The sequence below is a fragment of the Ammospiza caudacuta genome, chromosome 15 (genome assembly GCF_027887145.1).
Source record: "Ammospiza caudacuta isolate bAmmCau1 chromosome 15, bAmmCau1.pri, whole genome shotgun sequence".
Lineage (NCBI taxonomy): Eukaryota > Metazoa > Chordata > Aves > Passeriformes > Passerellidae > Ammospiza > Ammospiza caudacuta.
In genome coordinates, this window is record NC_080607.1 from 13,961,360 (window position 1) to 13,981,821 (window position 20,462).

Sequence of the window (20,462 nt, forward strand, 5' to 3'; positions counted from 1 at the left end):
AATTTCTATTTATAGTTCTCCTTAAGTAAGGAGGCAAACAATGTCTCCAAACTGCTCCTAAGTAAGAGTGAAGTTAGACTGTGAAACTCCAATGAAATACAAAGAAGTTTTTGGCTCTATTAATGTTGGCAGCTTGCTTTCTCCTTTGTTACAGCCAGGGAAGAATATGCCTGACACCAGCACCTGGGATGAAAATTAACTGAAGTGTCCTGAAAAAGGGCTGACCACCATTCTGCTCCAGATCTCTTTGCTTTATTAGAATACTCTTTAAAAGATGACACTGCAGTTCAAGTCCAGAACCACTCTACAGAACAATGAATAGTGTTCACTGAAATCACCATTCCTGTGAACTTCACAAAAAAACACAGCAGGAAAATTAAAGATACAGTACTCCAGACTGACCAAGTTTCTGCTGGCATGGAAATGAAAGAGGGTTCTGCAGCTAGAGGCCACTCAGCCATTAGGATCAAACTCTTAATAATGGCCATGGAAATGTTTCTTGATTTCTGTTTAAATCACTGATTGCTCAAACCTTTACCTGGGTCACTGAAATTTACTATTTCAGCCAAAATAAGCTGTGTAGACTGCTACTCTCCAAGAGGACCACTGTATCTTTAAATGTATCCTGGATTAAACAAAGGTTTTATCTACACTTGTTAAATTATTGCACAGACCATTACACTGACAAGTACATTATGAACCCATGGAATGTTACAGTCTGGCCTGGAAAATAAAAGCAGCAGCATTATCCTTGAGGTCTCAACCATGAGGGAGAGCTGGCCAAGCACTTCTTGAATTGTACCAATTATTAACAGGTTTCAATACACAAATCAAACATTTAAAAATAATCCCTAATTCCCAGGATTATGTTTGGAAGCATTCTCCAAGACTTTCACTGTTTTGCAAGTGGCACTTAGTTTGATTTCTTGACATTTTTCTTGTATCAGACTACCTGCAGGAATCCAGCTGTTCTGTATTTTCCAAAGTTGAAGCCATACAGAGAAATAAAAGCTTGGGTCCCCAGGGGATTTGAACCAGCCATTGCAATGTCCAATTGGTGAAGCAATTTCATCTCCTGGCAGTTTGTATGACCTAAACCTGTGACTCAGGGAGTGGGATGAGAGGGAGCAGAGCCCTGCCACCCCACACACTCAGATTCATGGCTGGATCCTCCTCAGTCAGGCAGCCTCAGCTCCAGCAGCCTGCACTCAATGCCTCTGCTCCTTATCAGGCCAAAAGGGGAGGATTTGGGGAGAGTAGGAGGAGGCATTAAAAATTAAAAAAGTCTGATTCATAAACACTTGCTCCGCACATGCAACTTGATGGGATTTTCTTCACAGTGCAGAAACCTCCCAGCCACCTACTCTGAAAGTAAGTAAAATTCAATAAAACAGTTGGTGTGCAAAAAAAGAAAATGCCTTTGTTTTGTTCTCTCCTCTGGAAGGCATGATGACACATTCAGGCTCAGATAAGTCATTAAAAAATGCCCATCAAACTGACCAGCTGGCACACTGGTTTGTGTCTGCAGTTACACCTTCTGCCATTATATTGGTTTATCTGGATCTCCCAGTAACATCTTTCTGTCAGTTGTAGCATTTTGTTGCTTCCCTGCAACACTGCAGAAAGAGAGATGGCAACTGCTCTGTCCCTGTCTCCTCAACTGGAGGAAAAATCCTCACTCAAAGCTTCTGCTTGAGCAGGGCTCTGGCTGTTCGATTTAGAACATAAAAGTTTCAAAAGTTACAAAAATCAAATCAGAAGAACAAACAAATGGCTCATGCCAATCGTGGCTGCAAGTGATACATAAATAAATCACTTTTGTCCCAGGCAAAGCTCACAGCTGAGGAGAACATGCACACACACATCATAACACCACTGATTGAGTGGGCTGAAATAAAGATTCTCCTGCCACAAGCCATTTCAGGAGGTTTATGAAAGAGAAACTGTAATAAACTTATACAAAAGCTGAACCAGCTTCAGACTGGGGAGCAGACACATTGACAAGGAGGCAACAGAGGTGTAAGCATAAAAAACCAAAGTTATGTTTGACATGCAGCTAAGCTATGACAAAGTTATACTTGGAACTGGAGAAAAAGTAGAAAAAATTCCTCGTTTTAGTCAGGCTGTGAACTGCTGCCAATGGTTCCATGAGCAGCATTGCAAACCAAGAGCTCTCGTGCCTTTGGCACTTCCACAGGGTCTGTGGCAGCAGGGACACCCTGGGAATGGCTCAGCCTGGAGCAGCACTTGGCTCTGAGCAGCTCTGGGTGTGCAGAGGCTCAGAGACCACGAGCTTCAGACCACGCTCTCAGGAGAGGTAAGGGGGCAAAAAGAAATCCCAACTCTCACAGAACAAGGTGAGAGGAGACTGGAAAAAATACTCTGTTCACCATCTGAAAGATCCTGGGAATAGAAATACAGACTCAGGCTGTAAACAGAGCTACTTCTACTCAGACTTAAGCCTTTAAAATCTGCTACTTATGAGGAAATTAATTTTCTTTCCTTTTTAAACTGTTGATATTACTATCTGCTCAAAAACCTCTGTGAGAAGTAAAAGAAGTGGAGTGTTATTTAAGGTAACTTTGACACCTTCAGTTGGTTGTTGAACAAACTAACCAGTTTTAAAAAGAAAAGGCTTTTTAGGATCTACAGGGTTCACAGAAAGAACTCCATGCTGGAAAAGCAGACCACAGAGAACACCATGATTTGAGTTTTCAAGTGAGCTGACTGTTTTCGTGCTGAGGGTACATTCACAACCCATCCCCCAAAATAAAATGGGATACCTATGATACCTCTGATGTTAAAAGTCACAATTCTTCTCCAGAAGTTATGGTTTGTGTCATGCAAAGAGATTTGCTGGGTCAAAACTGACACATAACTGAATCTCCTGTTCCAGTCCTTAATGCTGACAAAGAGGTTCTCATGTTTCCAAAATAGTGTTTCTTTAACAAGATCCAGGAAAAAATGTGGAGAAATACATGACAGAAACAGAGATCCAGCTTGACACACTAAAGAACCGTTTGGAAAACATCTGCTTAAATTAAATTTTACTATTAAATCCAGACATCTACTCATCTTGAAAGGGGCTTGCTGCCAGGCTTTTTCCTCAATGTTGTATTTTCCACCCATTTTTTCTTGCTGGAATCTTCTTTATAATTTTTTTTTTTTTTTTTTTTTTTTTTTTTTTTGCTGCCAGGTTGCCAAACAGATGTCCAGAAGGATATAAGCAGCAGAAAGACTTCATTTTTTAAACAGCATTAATAAAATACTACACAGGTAGAAGGAAGAAAGAGAAAAAAAGAGTACATAAAAAACTCAAACTGGGGCAAGGGTGTAGGTGAGGAAGGAAAACACCCCAGCTTTGCTTTTCTGTGTAGCAGAAACTACAATTGAGTGCAAACTCAATCCATTGAGTAAGGTGGGCAAATAAAGCCATTCTGGATATCCCTTGAGAGCTCAGGTCAATCCTTTAAGTTTACACAAATTATTATCTAGCTCTAGATTCCTTCTGAATTCTAAAGGAGAAAAATAAGTTTTCAACTACTAAAAAAACTAATGTCACAATGTTTAAAAACAAAGAAGCTTCAATAAAAAATATGTTAAAGACCATCTTGAATTGCCAGACCTCCTGTAGTCAGAGCAATCCATAAGGCATTAGAACTTGATGTGTCCAACTGCAGCTTGCCCAGTTAATGGCTGTCTTTCCAAGTCACACCCAGTCCTTTGTTTGCATTAAACACCCCAAATCTCAGATGAGGACTGGATGAACACCTATTAACCTACACATGCAAGGTTGTGCCATGGAAGTGTCCTTGCACTGGTTTCTCTCCATTAACATTTGTGTTAAGAAAGTTGCTGTAGCCAGCTCCAATAGTGCAAGGAGAATATACTTATTACTATCCTTAAAAAAGGGAGAGCCACTTTTATGTAAGAAAAGATTCAGATGCTACTTTTTTTTTCCCTATACCGGGGTAGAAGGAAGGAGAATGAATGGGAAGCACAAACAGATCAGAAAGGTCAGCCATGATACTCCAGGTGTGTGTAAAACTTCCTCCCCTCCACCAACCAGCACAGCCTCCCTTTCCCAGCTGTGCAGAGCAGAGTTAACAGAGTTCTAAAAGTCATCCCATGCATTTTTTGTTGCCTTAGGAGGTTTTCTGGTCTTGCTCTCCCCTCCTGTGTTCTCCCAGTTGGTCTCCCAGTTTTCCCAGCTGTCGCTGTTACTGTTCTTGTTGGAGACCGTTCCCGAGCCCCACACGTCCCAGCTATCCGAGCTCTTCTTCTCTGTGGAATTGTCCACATAGGTCCAGCTCTCACTGCTTGGAGATTTATGAGCTTTTGGTGCATCTGAGTTGCCAAAGGTATCCCAGAAGCTTTGATCTACAGCATTGTTCTGGTAGCCCTCCCCTCCACTGTTCTGGTAGCTGTCTCCCTCAGCTGGTCTACTGGGGGATGGGGGGGAAAGGAAGGTAGAAATAAATTAGTTATGCCAAATGTAACAGTAAAAATAAATTACCCCAAAGAAAACTGTAATTCTACTGCTCTTTGCTTAAAAAAATCCCTTGATGATAAAGGAAGAACTAAATATTGCTCCAAATGACATAAGCTTGTTGTCTAATTCACAGATTTTGTTAAGAGAATTAACAAGCCCAGGGAAAGGGAATGTGCATGTGGAGCAAGTGTTAATCCAAAATAATGTGCACTGCTTTGTTCTCAGTTTAAAAACAGTTATATGCAAAGTTATAGAATAAGTTCTTAATATTGAAAAATTACCTTTCACTACTACACTACAGAGAATATACAGGAGATAAAATTATGTGTTAAAAGAGATAGAAAGCAAGAACAAATATTACCTGTCAGAATTATCATCTGCTTTGCCTGAAAAGAAAGTGGTGACATCTCTCCATCCCTTACTCCCAACTCCCTGAACCTAAAGAAAAAAAAAAGACACTCCATTCATTTGGACTGAACCAACACCCCTGCCAAGTGCAATAGCAAAAGCCAGACAAATTCCTCCACTTGTTCCCATAAATCAAACACATTTAACTCAGAGCTCATTAATGTTTCTGATGGGCAGTTACATGGTGGATGTAAAGAACGTACATTTGACAGCACTGTGCTGATGGAAGAGGTGGGAATTGTAACACCTTATGAATCCTCTCCTAGACTTCCTTGACAAAAGTACTGGAATTAGTCCTTACATAAAATTAAACTTAATGAAAGCACTGCTGTTTTATGATTAATGTAACTTGTATTTATATTTCTACTGCTCTACACAGCTACTTTCACTCTGTTTCAGCATTATTTCACTGCCCACATAAAACAGGCCTAAAATTGAGTCCTAGAATTGGATTAGAAATACAACTTCTGAAGTGACACCATGGAAGGCACTATTCTGAGACAGAGAAAGGGAGAGTGAATCCCAGAATTCAGCCTGAGTTTCCAGGCTCTAAACAGAACACATAACATTATTTATTTTATTTTATTCAAACAGTACCAAAACCTAAGACACTGAGCTGGTCTATGGGAGAGTTTCCAGTGCTGACTTTCCCAGTGCTAGAAGAGACACACTCCTGGGTAAAACCATGCAAGTTACCCCAGCAGCTGTTAGTTTGTGCAGATTTCTGTGCTTGGCAGCCTCAGCCACACTTACCACGTCACCGAGAGCAGCGGAAGGCAAAGGAGAAAGGTGCAGAGCATTAGCAGCTTTTACTGTACCAGTGGAACACAAGCTGTCTCCATATTCCCTCACACATTTTCTTTGCTGTTTATAACCACCTCAAGTCCTCATTCAAATTATTAAGAGGACACCATCATGCCTGTGCAGCTTTAAACACCCCAACAGAAAATTCCTGCTGAAAAATTTCACTTCCCAAATTTCTCTATTCAGCACAAGCACAGACCAAAGCTGCACTTTGGGAGGTTGTATTATTTTTGGGGTTTTGTATTATTTTTATGAGAATATGGAGACTGGCTTGACTTGTTTGGCCTCCTTAAAGCCAGGCAGGCCACCTCATACCTTGCTGGCCAACTGTGATACCCCCGTGGTGACCTCCTCAAATATTTTTCCCTCTTTCACCTATGTGGACCAAAGTATTGGTAATTAGTCATAAAACAAAGTATTAGTGAAACCTTCATACAGCCTCATTTGTGATTAACAGCTAAAATGTCAAGAAACCCAACCCCAAACTGAATCAAAATAGATTTAAGTCAAACTAAGTTAAGAAAATTATATATGAAGTCTGTTATCTATAGTAGAGTGAAGCTCAGTCCTGTGAGTTTGTGGGAATTTTCTGTGGCTAAAAACCCAGTTTGAGGAAGGTATCACACCCAGTTTGAGAAAGGTATCATTTAAACACAGTTCAGGTATCATTACACCACTGCTGAGCAATGAAACACAAGTACAAAAAACATCTGCAAACATGAAGCTTTATCAATATATTCTACTGCATATAAAGATTGTGTTAAGAAACATAGCAGATCCCTTTTATTCTCTTTTATAGATGTTTATTTAAATATTAAAAGGGCTTTGAATTTTGGTGGAACAAAATACAAGAGGTACCTTTCACCACTTAATAAATGGCAGTTGTTCCAAAGCAAGTGATTTTGTATAACCATACAGAGAATAATTATTTCAGAAAGTAACACTTATTTAGAACTAACAGCACAACATCCTAAGGGAAATGGGTCTCTTTTTTTTAACATAAAATGCATAATTTCTCATTAAACTGTCCTACAAAATAAAAAGCAGCTCAAGGAAATGCACCCTAAAAAATAACCCTGAAAATAATGCATCTAAGCCCTCTGAAATAAGCTGTGGATAATTCCAGGGAATAGAAAACCAATTAGAGTCTTCTCCTGTGGTTTGAAATGCCATGTAAAGAATGGTAAATTAATAAAGGTAATGGGAGAGGAATTAGTTTGCAATATGATTAAAACATTCTCTTCAAATGGCTCAAAGATGTTTGACTGAATTAAAATAAAGCAGGCAGGTAGGTAAAACACTAGGAACTTAACACTCCAAGATACAACTACTAATAGATAGAAATATATATATATTTAAACAACTGATTTTATATCCATTTAGGGTGCATTTTCCCCTTGTTCCATCTTCCATTATTGAAAGCATGAAATCCATAAAATGGTACTTAACAAGAGAGAATGTGACAGACTCTGGTGGACATGAGAGAGGTAGGTGGAGGGAGTTTACCCTCATTAACATTTCTCAGATAACAGCCTAACTTGGAGTCATTTGATGTCTCCCTTTTACAGAAAGACCCCCTGAGAACCTGGGCAGCTGTGGCAGCAGGAATCAACCACTCCCTGAGTGAGCACAAGCATTTTTCTGCGAGCCATTTACTAGGTCCAAAGTTACCTTTTCCTGTGCAGGTTTGAGAACATTTTCATTTAATGTCTGACCTAACTCTGATGCCTATTTAAAAGCAAAACAAAAACAAAGTCAGTTATAATTTCTTTACAAAAAAAAAAAAAAAAAAAAATAAAAACCCACAGCCAACAACGTCTGCAGGCTCATTTCTCAGCAGTATCTCCAAAAACACAAGAAGGCTTTAGCTTTGATTCATACAAGCAGAATGAAAAGCTGAAAAGCACACACAAAGTGCTGCAGAAGACATTAAAAGACAATAAATTAAAATCAGATACACATGGCAATAGATGCCCAGAGCCCAAGCAAAGTCTGACCTTGCCACTGGAAGCAGAAGCAATGGTGCAACCAGCAACGGTTTTGAGGATGGGCCCCTTGCTAATGCCTGCAGCTGAATATTTGGAAGAACTGTCCTCATTCCCCCTTATTTTTCCATACTAATTAAATTACTCATAGAAGTAGATCTTTTTGGCTGATTTTCCCCCAATTTCTCTGTCTTGTAGTGCTTCAATTATCATCTGTTAGTAAGAGCCCAAGTGCTTCTGAGCAATACACAAGAGCCAAAGCTGTGACAGAAGATTTTTGTTATTTTCTTTAAAGCTCCAGGTTTGCAGGGACAAAAACAATGAACTGCAGAAATCTGTTGCAATCCAGAACAAGATGCACAAGGATATTGTACTTCAGAGGCAGCTGACAAAAATGTAAGCCCACAGTCCAAGTCACAAAATTACTTTCCTAAGGCAAAGCTGACAAGGACAGCAGGTTTAGAACAGTTTGAAATCATTCCTTGCCCTACTACTATGAAAAGCCCTTTACAGATCTAAACTTTCTTCAGAAGTGCCATGTCATACTGAGTGCCTCCAGAATTCTCCTGGTTAATCCAAAAGGGCCAATATGCCAAGAATTAAGTTTGATTTCCTAAGGGTTTATATTTGATTACTACCATTGCTACTCATGTTCTTCTTGGGAATGGAGCACCTTCAACATCTTTCCTCCACAGACTCCCAGGTGTGTAAGAAGCCTTTCCCTAAGCCACAGCATTCCCAGGATCTCCCCTTTTCCCAGCCATTAGCTCCAGTACTTCTACTCCTTACAGGATAAAAATTCTTTGCTAAGCAAAGGCAAAAAGGAAATTCCACTTCCACCTAGTGAGAAACATGAATGCAAATCTCAAAGGGATTGTTACCTTTGGAAGTGAGGCTACAAAGTGTTTAAGAAAACCAAGAAAGGGGTGTTCTCACCTTTGAAAAACCCTCTGGAGTCTACTGAACCCAGCAAAGTGTTTATGTTTGGTAATAAAGAGTGTAACACACCCAGACTAACAGTTCAGGTGTCCAAGTGGAGACACTGCTAGAATTAGGAAGAATTCTTATCTGATCTCTTACTCAGCCACATAATTTTGTAGATGTGGAATGGAAAGATTTGGGTACAACTGTATTTTCATCTAAATCATTTCATCCTTCTTCCTGTTGCTGAATTTAAGACAGCACTCTAACCACCATAACAAACACCTCATTCAAGTGTCTGCCTTCCAGCAACATCCAGCTCTTGGCACATTCCTGGGGCAGACATGCAAACAGAAATCCTGAAATCATCAGAGTGTGGACAGCAGCACGCACAGTCAACTTTCAGACAGTGCACAGCTTGGGTATCTCTATCCAACTTCACAAATTTTAAATAGGTTTGAAGAAATGTTACCATACAAAACACACAACATTATTCTAAACAGGTTTGATGTAAGGCAGAGAAAGAAAAGACAGCTCAGGAGCAAATGCACATATTCAGCACGAACAGACAAGGAGTCCATGCACAAGAACAGATGTGAGGTGTTACCGGCTCTGGCTGCTGCTTGTAGCCCCAAAACTTTACCCAGAGAGCAAAAGAGAAAAGAGCAAGGAAGGTAGAAGCAGCTTTTAGCAAAAAATTGGCAGCATTTTTCCAGGCAAGTTAAGTATCATAAACCTTTTTCAACTTTTAACATCTACTGACAAGAGAAAGAATGAATGTGTTTGGTCACTGGACCCCACATAAACTTTTAACCAATGCAGTGCCTTAAAAATGTGTTAAATCTGTTCTGCAATGGGTCAGAAGGAACAAAATTTAACCTTCAGTAACACAGCTTAGACTGTAGAGCATCATGTTGCTGTAGTCCTTGTCAGTAGATGTGATGAGCTTTTAAACTTAATATTATAGTTATTAGTAATACTAAAGAAAGAGCAGCTTTTATTACAAAAGGAACACTGCTGGAGGGAGTGAAGAGGAAGACCTGGAGAAAAGATAGCTTTTCTTAAGCCAAGCAATTTCAAAGCTTTGAAGTAGGAAGTTTGGGTGCTTTAACAAGACATTTTTGTTGCAAATATGCCCAAGTTTGGCCATTTGAAGGATTAATATCCCAGTGCATAGACCTCTCTGAATACCTATAAATATCTGCATCTCACTCAGAACTGGGCAAATTAAGAATCACTTTTTTTTTCACTTTTACATTTGAATTTAAAACTTGTCCTTGCAGACAGATCTTGCTATGTCAGAGCTCTGTGTAATCAGGTCTGACTGTCTCTGTGTTTTAACCCCAGTTTGATAAATGAAATCCTTTTGTCATTGCTACTTTTTAAAACACACACAAGCAAGCTAGCTGATTTATTAATAATATTGAGCAGTTCACACTTGTAACATCTCATTAGGCTTTAGCCATGGGAAGCTGGCTTGCATTGTATTAGATCACTAAAGAAAACTACTTCAATCTAGACCACATTTAAGATTCACAGAAGTAAATCAGGGGTTTGTTAAGTTTGCAAGCTCTGCAGCCTCTCCAACACATCCAACAGGAACAAACAGCAGAGTATCCCTGTTTATCTCTTGATTAATTTGATCACTGCAGCTGATTGCAATTCCCATGGAATTAAAAGCCAGAACTAAACACTACTGTGCACTAAGAAGGAAAAGCACACTGGTCTGCTGATGATCAAATCTAAGTCAATTGATGCAGGCAAACACATAGCACTTAAAGACAACTAGATGGAGTAAGAGTTAAATCTATAATCACCTTTTGACTTGCTTGAGATCCAAATCTGGTAGCCTGTGAAGAGAAGCAAATACAAGCAGGTTTACCTGGAATAAACCCTTTGATTTTTAAAGACATGCATTTAGAAATGCTGCATGATACTCTCCAAGGTAAAGGAGCTTTAGTAGAATTTCACAGTGAAAAGAGAATACCCATATCACCACCTCTGGCATTCCACTGCTAACTAAACCACATTTTATTTACTTACACCCTCTTTAGCAGCTGAGGCAATTTTGCTTGCTCCAGTTGTAAAACTGCTCCATCCCTTTAAAGAAAGCAAGAAAAATGTGAGCTACATATGAATAATAAGAGCAAATAACCAAGTTTTCATTAAAACAGACTAGTTTAAGTCAAAATGCGCTAATACAGCTTGTCCTGTAGTTTTAAGAACTACCTACTACTGAAAGAAAAATTAAAGCCTCTCATTTAACTGAAATATAGTGATGAACTTCCAGTATTTGTGTGAATTTGAATGAGCCAGAGTGTTTCAGATGTTACTCTGCTAAAAATATGTACAAGTGTGGGGAAAAAAATCATCCCATGCAGTGGAAGACAAATTGTTTTCCTCTCCAGGATGAACAGCCATGCAAGGAACTCAGCCTCCCAGAAATACAGGGCTTCAGGACACACTGCAATGTGTGTCTGTGCTCACATGAGGGCATTCCAGCCAGGATATTGAGGGAGATCCTGCACTCACAGAATGGCTCACAGGAACAGGAACAATGCTGCCTCTCCTTGGCTGTCTTAGCTCACCTGCAACACACTGCAGATGTGCTTTCTAATCTGAACTCTTTGGCCTAAAACTGTGAGATATCCAGAAAATATTTAGCTGACCTGTGGGATCACCTGGAATATAGTGACCAACCTGTTCAAAGGCTCAGGCATTACTTTTCTCTGGTAAGTTCTAGTGAAATTATTCATTTATTTATTTTTAAATAAACAGTGGGACTTGGTGTGAGTATTTAGGTAGTGAGGCTCTACAAAGGGGCTGTTGGCCACTAACCTTGGTAGAATACCTTACTGTATTTCCATATGACTCCAAAGCCCAAATATTGTTCAGCACTGTGACTTTGAGCCTATCAAAGCAGCAGTATGGCCCTGACTGCCTCTGACTTTATTCCCATTTTATTTCAACAATGCATCTTTCACTATCTCTACTTGAATCACGACAACTGTTCAGCCATATGCTGTTATCTCTTCACACCCTGTCACAAGTATTTCAAATGTTTTCATCACTGCTCAGGGCTTCTGGCACCCACATAAACACACATTTCAGTTGTTTTCCTCTGAACATCCCTAATATGGTTAACAGATTTAGAGCTATTCTTTACAGGTAATTACATTTTTTACCTTCAGCCCCCTCGATTATTATTTCTTAATCCATTGCTATATTCTCACTTATTTCTGTGAACTGATACCAGACATAATTAAGTTCTGCTCAAGTTTCTCCATTTTGCCTGTTAAAGTCCACCAGTATCTTCTTCACTCTTTGAGAATACAAACAATACTCTGCATTTCTCCATATCCACCTGCAGTCTTTAGTATCTCCTCTGCATTAATGTTCTCCCATACCAGGGGCTAAACCAGAAGAAAACAGTAATTCAGAAAGCTCCAAGCAATTCCTTACCGAGTACAATGAGGACATGGCATTATTCAGGAAGTCATCCTCTTTTTTTGGAGGGTTTACTGTGTTCCCAAACCCCACATAGCGATTCTCTTGGCCACTGCCACAGGAAGAGGAATAAACAGTCCTTGTATCAGCATGCAGCCATGAAAAACATTAAACAAGAACTGAAAAGCATGAAAGGATGGCAATTGTTTTTGCACCTGGAAAAGAAAGTCCTGTAGCACCCAGCACCCAAAATACAAAACTACTCACTTCATAAAAACACCAAGGATCCACTGAGGAATCCTAGCACAATATAATTTCCTCTGTGCATGCTAATGTGGTCTTAATGATTCTCCAGGTTTAACAAATCACTGACATCAGAAAGCTGAGTAAATCCTAATAAAGTGACACATGAAAATGAGAAAAGGAATGAAAGAAGCTTTATAAATGCCTCTGTTTAACTCAAATCACTGTAAGGTACAACATACAAACAGAATTCCCTGGTTTGGAACCCACCACAATACTATTTGAAATTACAAACTTTTTCTTCAATGCCTCAAACATTTTGTTATGCTAAAGAGAGAGGCACTCAGAAAGTCAGTAAATATTGCATTACCCTTGGTAGGAGCTGACATCATCATTTAACCAGTCTTCAAAAGCCTTGTCAGAAGAGGCAGTTGCAGTCTGAGATTGTCCAGCAGAACTGAAATAAAACATTGAAGAATCAAAGCCATGTTAAGCAAAACCCACCAGCTCAGCAGTACAGCTTGATGTATATCACCATAATACAGGTTAGAAATTGATTATTTATTCCATCTATCAAGAAGGGAACTCTAATGCAACCACTAAAAGGCATGAAGCTCTGTTCCTTTGATTTACAACTGCTTTTGCAGTTAACTAGGGTCTTTAGTGCACACAGTAACAAACACTACATGCAAAAGCAGAACAACAGAATTGCTGTGGTACAGAGCTTTGATGCTCCCCTGGTAATTAGCAGCAGAAGGGAAAAGTCTGTTTCTTTTTCCCTGGCATCCAACCCCAAACTGGCACAGCACCACAGTTAAAGTGAGGATGCCACACACTACCTGTGAGTGACACAAATGTCCAATTTCAGGTGCATTACCAGCCAGGATAAAACAAGCATGGCTTCTTCCCTGCTCTCACTCACCTCTCTCTGCCATCATTTAAGGTTAAGGTGCAGGGGGTGAGAACTATTACAAAACCAAAGTCCTGCTACCTCATACTCCATAACTTCAGCTTGTTCAGACACCAGCACCAACAGGGTAAACCCAGCAGACATGAAACCATCAGGTTTTGATGCTGTGTCTGTATCTGATGCTGTATCTGTACCAACAGTAGCAGGGTAAGCAGGGCACGTACCGGTGAGCAGAAGACAGAGACATTTTAGGCTGAGGTGGGGTCCAGTTCCTGGCAGGAGAAGTTTCAATGGACCACTCCTTGCCTTCAGCTACTGTAGCTACCTACAAGAAGCAGAATAATCAAGAATGCCAAGTCAGAGATTTCATACAAGTTATAAACTGCTTCTGTAACACAAGGACAAGTCATTTTTCCAATCTGCTGCTGGATCACTTCTTTTCACAAGAAACCAGATTTTTTTCTGACTCCCAGGCTGTGATGTTGAATTGAACACTGGTTTTATTTCAAGCAACTGAAATAGAAAATTAGACAATTTCCTCAAAGAGGCAGGATTGGTTTGAAGAGGAAAGACTGGATTAATGAAGAGATATAAACACTAATCACAGAGTAATGGAGGAACAGAACTACATTATTGTTGTATGTTACTACATACACTAAAGATTTATCAAATCACTTTGGATAGAACTGTACAGCTGAAGTAGTAAACTGCAGTGAACTGAGGACTGAGACAGCTCCAATGACTAAACAGCTGCAACAAACTGCAGCACTGAAAATCAGAGCTACCTCAGATAAATGCAGAAATGAAAATCTCAATAGAAAACTCTTACAAGACTTGGGAAAAAGCACTCTAAGACCTTTAGGGTCCTAAGAAGGCAGTCCTGGACTGCCAGCTCTGAGGTACCAGACCCTTGGGATACCCTTGGGCTAAATTAGAGAGAGTTACTCAAAATAAGGAAGTTAGTCCAGAAAAGTTCCTGCCTGCCCAAGACACTCTTTCTTAACCCCACCTTATCTCCCTGGCAGGACAACATTCCTTTTCTCTTCTGCCAAATACTTGAGCCATGAACTCACTCAGGTTTACATTAACTCTTCCAGGATTTCACTCTCACATATACCTTTTCAGGAACCACTGCAGAGGTTCAAAAAACTGCAATTTCCTTCCTTTCAAAACCAAGTGTGATATTTTCAGATCACAGGGGTGAGAAAACACCTAAAACTGAGCCTACCTGGTCTCTAAACAGAGCTGCAGCTTTGCTGTTGTATTTCTCTTGCATTGTCCAGCATGGATCATAATCATCTTGAGACTCCAAGAACTGTCGGAATTTGCTGTTACCTCCTGCTTTCATTTTCTCCAGCTCAATGTCCTTCCACTTGTCCATGGTTACAGAACGTACAAAACTGAAAAGCAGGTTTTAAAAAAATTAAATTTAGATCACAGCTTGTTATAATTTCATGCTGTATCAACAGGGACAAAAAAAAAAAGCTTATTACAACCTATCTCTAAAGTTGAGAGTATAAACATCTTAGAGAACACTCTCCAAGTACAGAAAGACAGATCTTCATAAGAAGGTGGGCAGATCCTCACTGAAATAAGCCAAAATCATGTCATTTATTGGCATTTAAAGGAGACAGTCAACAGAAGGCAAGTGACTGAAAAAGCAGCTTCCTTCAAAGTCCAGAAATTAATCTAGCCCACTATGTAACAGAAACTTTTCCCATACTTCACTCTGTGATTTTTTTTCCTGTCTATTATCATGTATTTTGACAGTTGGAGTCAATGATCTTAAGAGGTATTTTCCAACCTTGGCAATTTTATGATTCTATGTCCTCATCTCAGAAATTTCATCTTTTCTTCCATGCCACATACAGAACAGTTCAAAGGCTCCTTTCCTATGCAACTTCTACTCACTAACGAGCCTCAAATCACCCCTGGAAAAGCAAAGAATGTACTTTTGAATGGCCTCCTTTCTATCATTTATATTACAAAGAAAAAAGAAATCTCCTGAACAGAATAAAGTTTTACAAGCAACTAGTTACAGACAAGGCACAGAGAGCAAAGCCCACTTTGGAGAGGAGCATGAAGCAGAACTATCAGTGAAATGTTGGATTTGTGACATTCTATACATTCCAAAGCAACACATGCTGTTCACAGCCATAAGGAACTCTGGGGTTCTGCAACTCAGTCCTTGGTGTGTTGGAAAGGCTGACCTGAGGTGAACTCCCAAGCCTCGGTGTTTTCCTGAGCACTCCAGACAGATCCAAATTCCATAGGTCACACTCACCCACTGGGGGTTAAATGCACCACACTCAAAACAAACCTGTGACAGAAAAACAGTTACTTCTGCAATCTGTCATCACTGCCCATGGGAAGTTTTCATAGCTCAAAAAGGCAAATCATTAAAACATCACACACCGAAAATAATTTCAGAAGGAAGGGTTCTTAGTGTTTGGAAACACCTTCCCTGCTATCATAAACTTCTTTCAGATATTTATTTATGCTGCTTGGATTATAAAAATTACTGCACCAACTATCAAAAACCAATGAGGAAATACAGACAAGCAAATGGAAATTACCATACAAAGAATTCATTTTGATTTCATTTCTATTGCCTTGAAAGAAAGTAACCAAACTGAATTCTTGAGGTTTTCTTGGCAAAATAAAAATGCAATATTTAAAGTTTGGAACATTTTTTCAGTCACACTACAGAATTTTTTCTTTAGAAATAGCTTTATTGCTCACACAGTGCAACAACTTCAGTTTTACGATCGGACTTACCACTCAAGATTTAATGTATTGATATAAAGAAAAGTGAATCTTTCCATGGACTATCACATTTAAGGTATAATCAAGCTACTTGAAAGGGACTATTTTAATTTAATTTGTGCCCCAGACACAACTTGTTGAAAATATCCCAGGGGTTCCAGCATTACTAGAACTTCTGAAATACTTGTGCCAAATATTCAGCAATGTATTGTAATGCATACATGAGATATCCAAATTTCTTTGTTAGTTTTAGTGAGCCACAGCACAAAGACAACAGCAGCTGTAGCAGACCCCAGCATACATGTAGAGTAGGTAAAAAGCAAATTCAATCCTACAAAACTGATCTAAAGATTATAATTTTCTCACATTGTTCTCATCTTGTGCTCTGACTTCCTTGAGGACTTTCCTTGTCCTTGGACTTGCCATGATTCTGCAAAGGGAGAAAAAGAAACGAAGTCATGATGAGGGATTTGATGTTGGTAGGACACTCAGTACCTCACAAGCACAGCTCTGTGACAAAGAGCCTGCAATCTAAACCACTGACTCACAACCAGCTGCAGAGGAAAAACAGACAAACCAAACCACCAGAAACCCCACAATCTGGTTTTTCCATTTATTTTGCACTTTTGGAGCGTTTATTCATCTTAAGTCCACCAGTGGAAAGGTGTAACTCAGTCATGGTTGAAAAGTGGGCAGGGGGTGATAAACACAGGAATTCTTCTATGACACAAGTGGTATCAAAACAAACTCTGCTGGCTGCTGCTCCCAGGCCCATCCACAACCCTTCCTGAAAGCACTTCCTAACATCCATGATTTCACCAGATCACATGCACACAACTCATCAGACCTATGCAAAAAATAGCAGAAACTCTTACACTTCAGAGTGCAGAACATGTTGCTAAAAGAGCCCTTTACTAGATGATAGAAGAACTTGTAATTTTCCAGAAATATTGAGTTTGTTTGTCAACTGAATTCTAAGAAATTAAGGCAATTCTTGAGACCTTCTACACAAAATAATATTGTAATTCAACAGGCATGTCTTGCTGGCAGACCACATCATCTCACTCTCATTTTCATGATGCAGAAAACAGCAGGGAGTAGTGTCAAGCTATGGATAAAATTCACATTAAGACAAAAAATGTGATTCACACACAGTAGAGAGCCTGGAAAAACCCTAAGTACACAAAGCACTCATGATGTGAAAAACTATAGGGTAGGGTGCAGCATAAGACTGCAATTTAGATCAAAAATAAATAAACAACATCTGTTCTTCCTTTTTACTTCCTCTCCATCTTATCACTTCTACTCCAGAAAACAAACTTCTAAGATGTAATAAAAGACAGAAGTCACCAAGCTGACTAGAAACAGCACCAACTACTAAATGTCAAGCTTATTGGCCAGGCAGATACAAAGCATAAAACAGCAGGTTGATATTTTCACCAAACATTGGTGTGAGAGGAAAAAATGCCTTTATGCAACTGTTTCACTGGGCTATTTGAAAAATAATCAGAACAGCAGATAAAATTAACAATCTCACAATAATTTTAGAAGGTAAATGATTGTTATATACAACAGCCCTAGGGGATGGAGGAAGGATTTATCTTTAATAAATAAAGGAAGGGTGGTTAAAAAGGTAAAATGCTCCAGGTAAGGAAAAATTGCATTTGTATGACTGACATCAAGTTCAACCTCTAAAGCAAAGCAGTACAATAAACAGTTCTGTGCATCACCCACTAAGATACTGTGACTCAGAAAAGAAGAAGCTCAGTGTTGAACCTACGTATTGCCAGTGCTAAAAGCAGAGGGTGTTTGTAGCAGAAGTCACTGCTTTTTATCTAAAGCATTTATTCCTCTGTAAACATCTTGCTGACAATGCTTAATTCTGTGGAATTTAAGGTGAAGTGCTTTCACTGATGTTTAGAATGTGCCACCTTTTCAGCCTGGTTTTATTGGGCAAAACCAGGTAATTGTGATAAAAGTTACTGCAAATAGTGGGGAATAAAATCTTCCTGCCATCCTGTATGAAACTAAAACTGAGCACAGTTATTTTTATCAATAATCTAATTAAAACTGTGTAACTTTAAAAACAGGAGAATGAAAGTGTGTCAAGTGACTCCTCATTTAATGAAACAGACTTTTTCCAACAGCATTCCAATAACATTGAGCCTTCCTTGACTTACTCATATGCATGTGAGCAGGGAGGGAGATAGCACTATATGCATTTGCTCATGTCCTAAATAACAACCATAAACACATTTATATGACTCCCAGTCTCTGTCTTCAATTTCACTATCTGTCCCTGGTGAGATAATGTAGAATTCTTCCTCTGCAGCACAGAAATTAAGTAAATAACTCAGCAGGAATAGCCAGACAACAGTGCAGCCTCTGGGCCCTCCTCTCTGCCATTATTGCTGCTTGCTCTTTGCATGCCAACATCTCTTCCTCAGGAATGAATTTCCCCAGCATGTTCCTGTACATTACTGACAGCTTCCAAAGCTCCTCTCTTTGCCTGGATGTTCAATCCTCTTACCCCTACCCTTCCTTTAGCACTTTTCCTCCTTTTTTACAGATTTTCAATCAGAATAACCAACAGAGGCAGTCTACATGCAGATATCCTCCAGCCTCAATGGATGAGCACTGAACAGGAAAACCTCTTGCCACTCCAGCTCTGCACGTGCCAGGAATTGTCTACAAAGCAGAAAGTTAAATCCATCCTCCAACAGCCAATATCCAGCCCCCTTCAGGGCTTATACACAAGTTTCAGATCTCCAGCTCCAAGGTGACAGAGGAAGTGATTGCTTTTGGTTCTGCCATCACTACCTTTTTTTAAACAAAAACTGAAAGACTTTGGCCAAATGCAGTCTGAACATACACCCACTCCACATGCACCAAGTTCCCTGCCCAAATCATGTCTGTCTGGTGGGAAGGCAGAGCTTCACCCACACCACAACATCCAAGAAAAGGATGAGGTAACTAAAGGCACCAGCTTTTCATCTTGTCCTCCTCCAACAAAGCATTTGGAAATAAATTACAAAGTAAAAATGTCATGTTCTAAGCTTTCTAATAGGCAATATCTTTAGAGGTGCCTAGTTTACTTTCAATGATTTTCCTACAAAGCTTTAAGGGTTCAAATTATCACTGATTACCACCAAAAAATTGAGTCTGGTAACTGACTGGACATATAACCACTGTGCTGTTTAAGTTTCATTACTAAATACCGAAGAAAGAAGCCACCTTAAAGAAATATACATTGTTTTGATCTAGCAGAAATGGACATAAGCAGTGAAGGAAATGTTTAGTTTCTGAGTAAGTTTCCATTGAAGAACATAAATATTCTTGACAAGGATTCTGAAGTGGAAAGAGACAGCTTCACACAGATCAATCTCACACTCTTATTTGCCAACCAGCTCCCAGAGCAGAAACTACATGTACACCATATGAGTTTTCTGGTTATGAAACTAACCAGAAACTTGCTAAATAAGCAAAAAGGAACAAGTGGACTAGAAGTGAAAATAACACCTAACAGGACTTTGCTCCTCTGATACAGCAGCAAATTCAAAGCCAACCTGCAAAGGGCTTTGCAATTCAGCACACGGAGAGTCAGCAGGTGACGTGGCCTGGTGACTTCATGGTCCTGAAGGCTCCCTGCGAGTCCCACCAGTGCAAAAAGGCCACAGAGGCTGAAGAAACCTTTGCAATCTCACACTGCGCCCACCTCCATGGAGCTGGCACGGTTCTCCTCCGCAAATACATCAAAGACTTGCACACTTTTAAAGCCGAGTGGTTTCACACTCACCCGTCTCACCCAGCGCCTCGCAGGGCCGAGAGAAGGGCGATTCCTTCGGGCGCACCTGCGCTACCCGGATCCCAGCGGCGTCCTGCAGCCTCCCTCAGAACATGGCCGGGTTCCGCCGAGCCCTCTGGCCTCTGCTTTCTAGGCAAGAAAATAACGCAGAAACAGCTGAAATAGCGGGCAGAGTGATGCCTCCTGCCCGCCACGCCAGCCTGGCACCCGCACCTCGCCCGCCCTCGGCACCGTCCTGTGTGACAGTGCGGGGGCCGGGCCCGAGCGCCGCCACCTCAGCGCCGCGCTGGGAGACACGGGCGGCCCCGGCACGGCGAGCGCCGGCGCGGGGAGCCACGGGGACGCACCACGACCCTGAGCAACACTGCTGCTCCTGTCTCTGTCTCGGTCCCGGTCCCGATCCTGATCCCGGTGCCGGTCCTGATCCCGGTCCCGGCCGCGGCCCGGTCCCGCCCGGCGCCGCCGACGTTGCAAGGCGCGAGGCATTGTGGGCCCGCGGCTTAACCCGCTGCGGGCCGGTCCGGGCCAGGAGCGCCCAAAACATTCGGTTCTGTCCAACTCCCGTGCTCCAGAGAGAAGTTTAAGGGATTTTAAGGGATTTGTTTCCACCGGGCAAAGCTGAAATAAAGATTTACAGCCAATTTTGCGGGCGCGCTGCTCTCCGTGCTGTTCCAGGCTGCA

The 20,462-nt window shown here is 40.5% G+C and overlaps 1 protein-coding gene across 7 annotated transcripts; it reads right to left on the reverse strand.

Annotated features, from left to right (window-relative positions):
* Positions 1–215: 215 nt before the first annotated feature.
* On the reverse strand, positions 216–20,243 carry ARFGAP1 (ADP ribosylation factor GTPase activating protein 1). 7 transcript variants are annotated; one of them, XM_058814513.1, is made up of 15 exons: positions 20,129–20,243; positions 19,773–19,910; positions 16,343–16,406; positions 15,421–15,530; positions 14,439–14,610; positions 13,435–13,535; positions 12,671–12,757; positions 12,073–12,169; positions 10,654–10,710; positions 10,428–10,460; positions 9,218–9,247; positions 7,376–7,432; positions 6,020–6,079; positions 4,854–4,930; positions 216–4,445 (listed from the first exon to the last, which is right to left on the reverse strand). In XM_058814513.1, exons 3-15 carry the CDS (start codon positions 16,400–16,402, stop codon positions 4,115–4,117), a joined length of 1,272 nt encoding a protein of 423 aa, XP_058670496.1. In that variant the 5' UTR covers positions 16,403–16,406; positions 19,773–19,910; positions 20,129–20,243; the 3' UTR covers positions 216–4,114. The 7 variants fall into 7 exon arrangements, with proteins under 7 accessions (XP_058670496.1, XP_058670498.1, XP_058670497.1 ...); XM_058814515.1 differs by lacking the exon at positions 9,218–9,247 and having other exon boundaries at positions 216–4,442; XM_058814514.1 differs by lacking the exon at positions 9,218–9,247.
* Between the last annotated feature and the right edge of the window lie 219 nt (positions 20,244–20,462).

Excerpts from the sequence above, each read along its gene's own strand:
- ARFGAP1 (XM_058814513.1), bottom strand. The coding sequence starts at position 16,402 with ATGGCAAGTCCAAGGACAAGGAAAGTCCTCAAGGAAGTCAGAGCACAA. Across the intron at positions 15,531-16,342 it reads GAGCACAAGATGAGAACAAT|GTTTGTTTTGAGTGTGGTGC; the intron begins GTGAGAAAATTA and ends TTTCTGTCACAG. Across the intron at positions 9,248-10,427 it reads GATCTCAAGCAAGTCAAAAG|TTTTGGGGCTACAAGCAGCA; the intron begins GTGATTATAGAT and ends CTCTGGGTAAAG.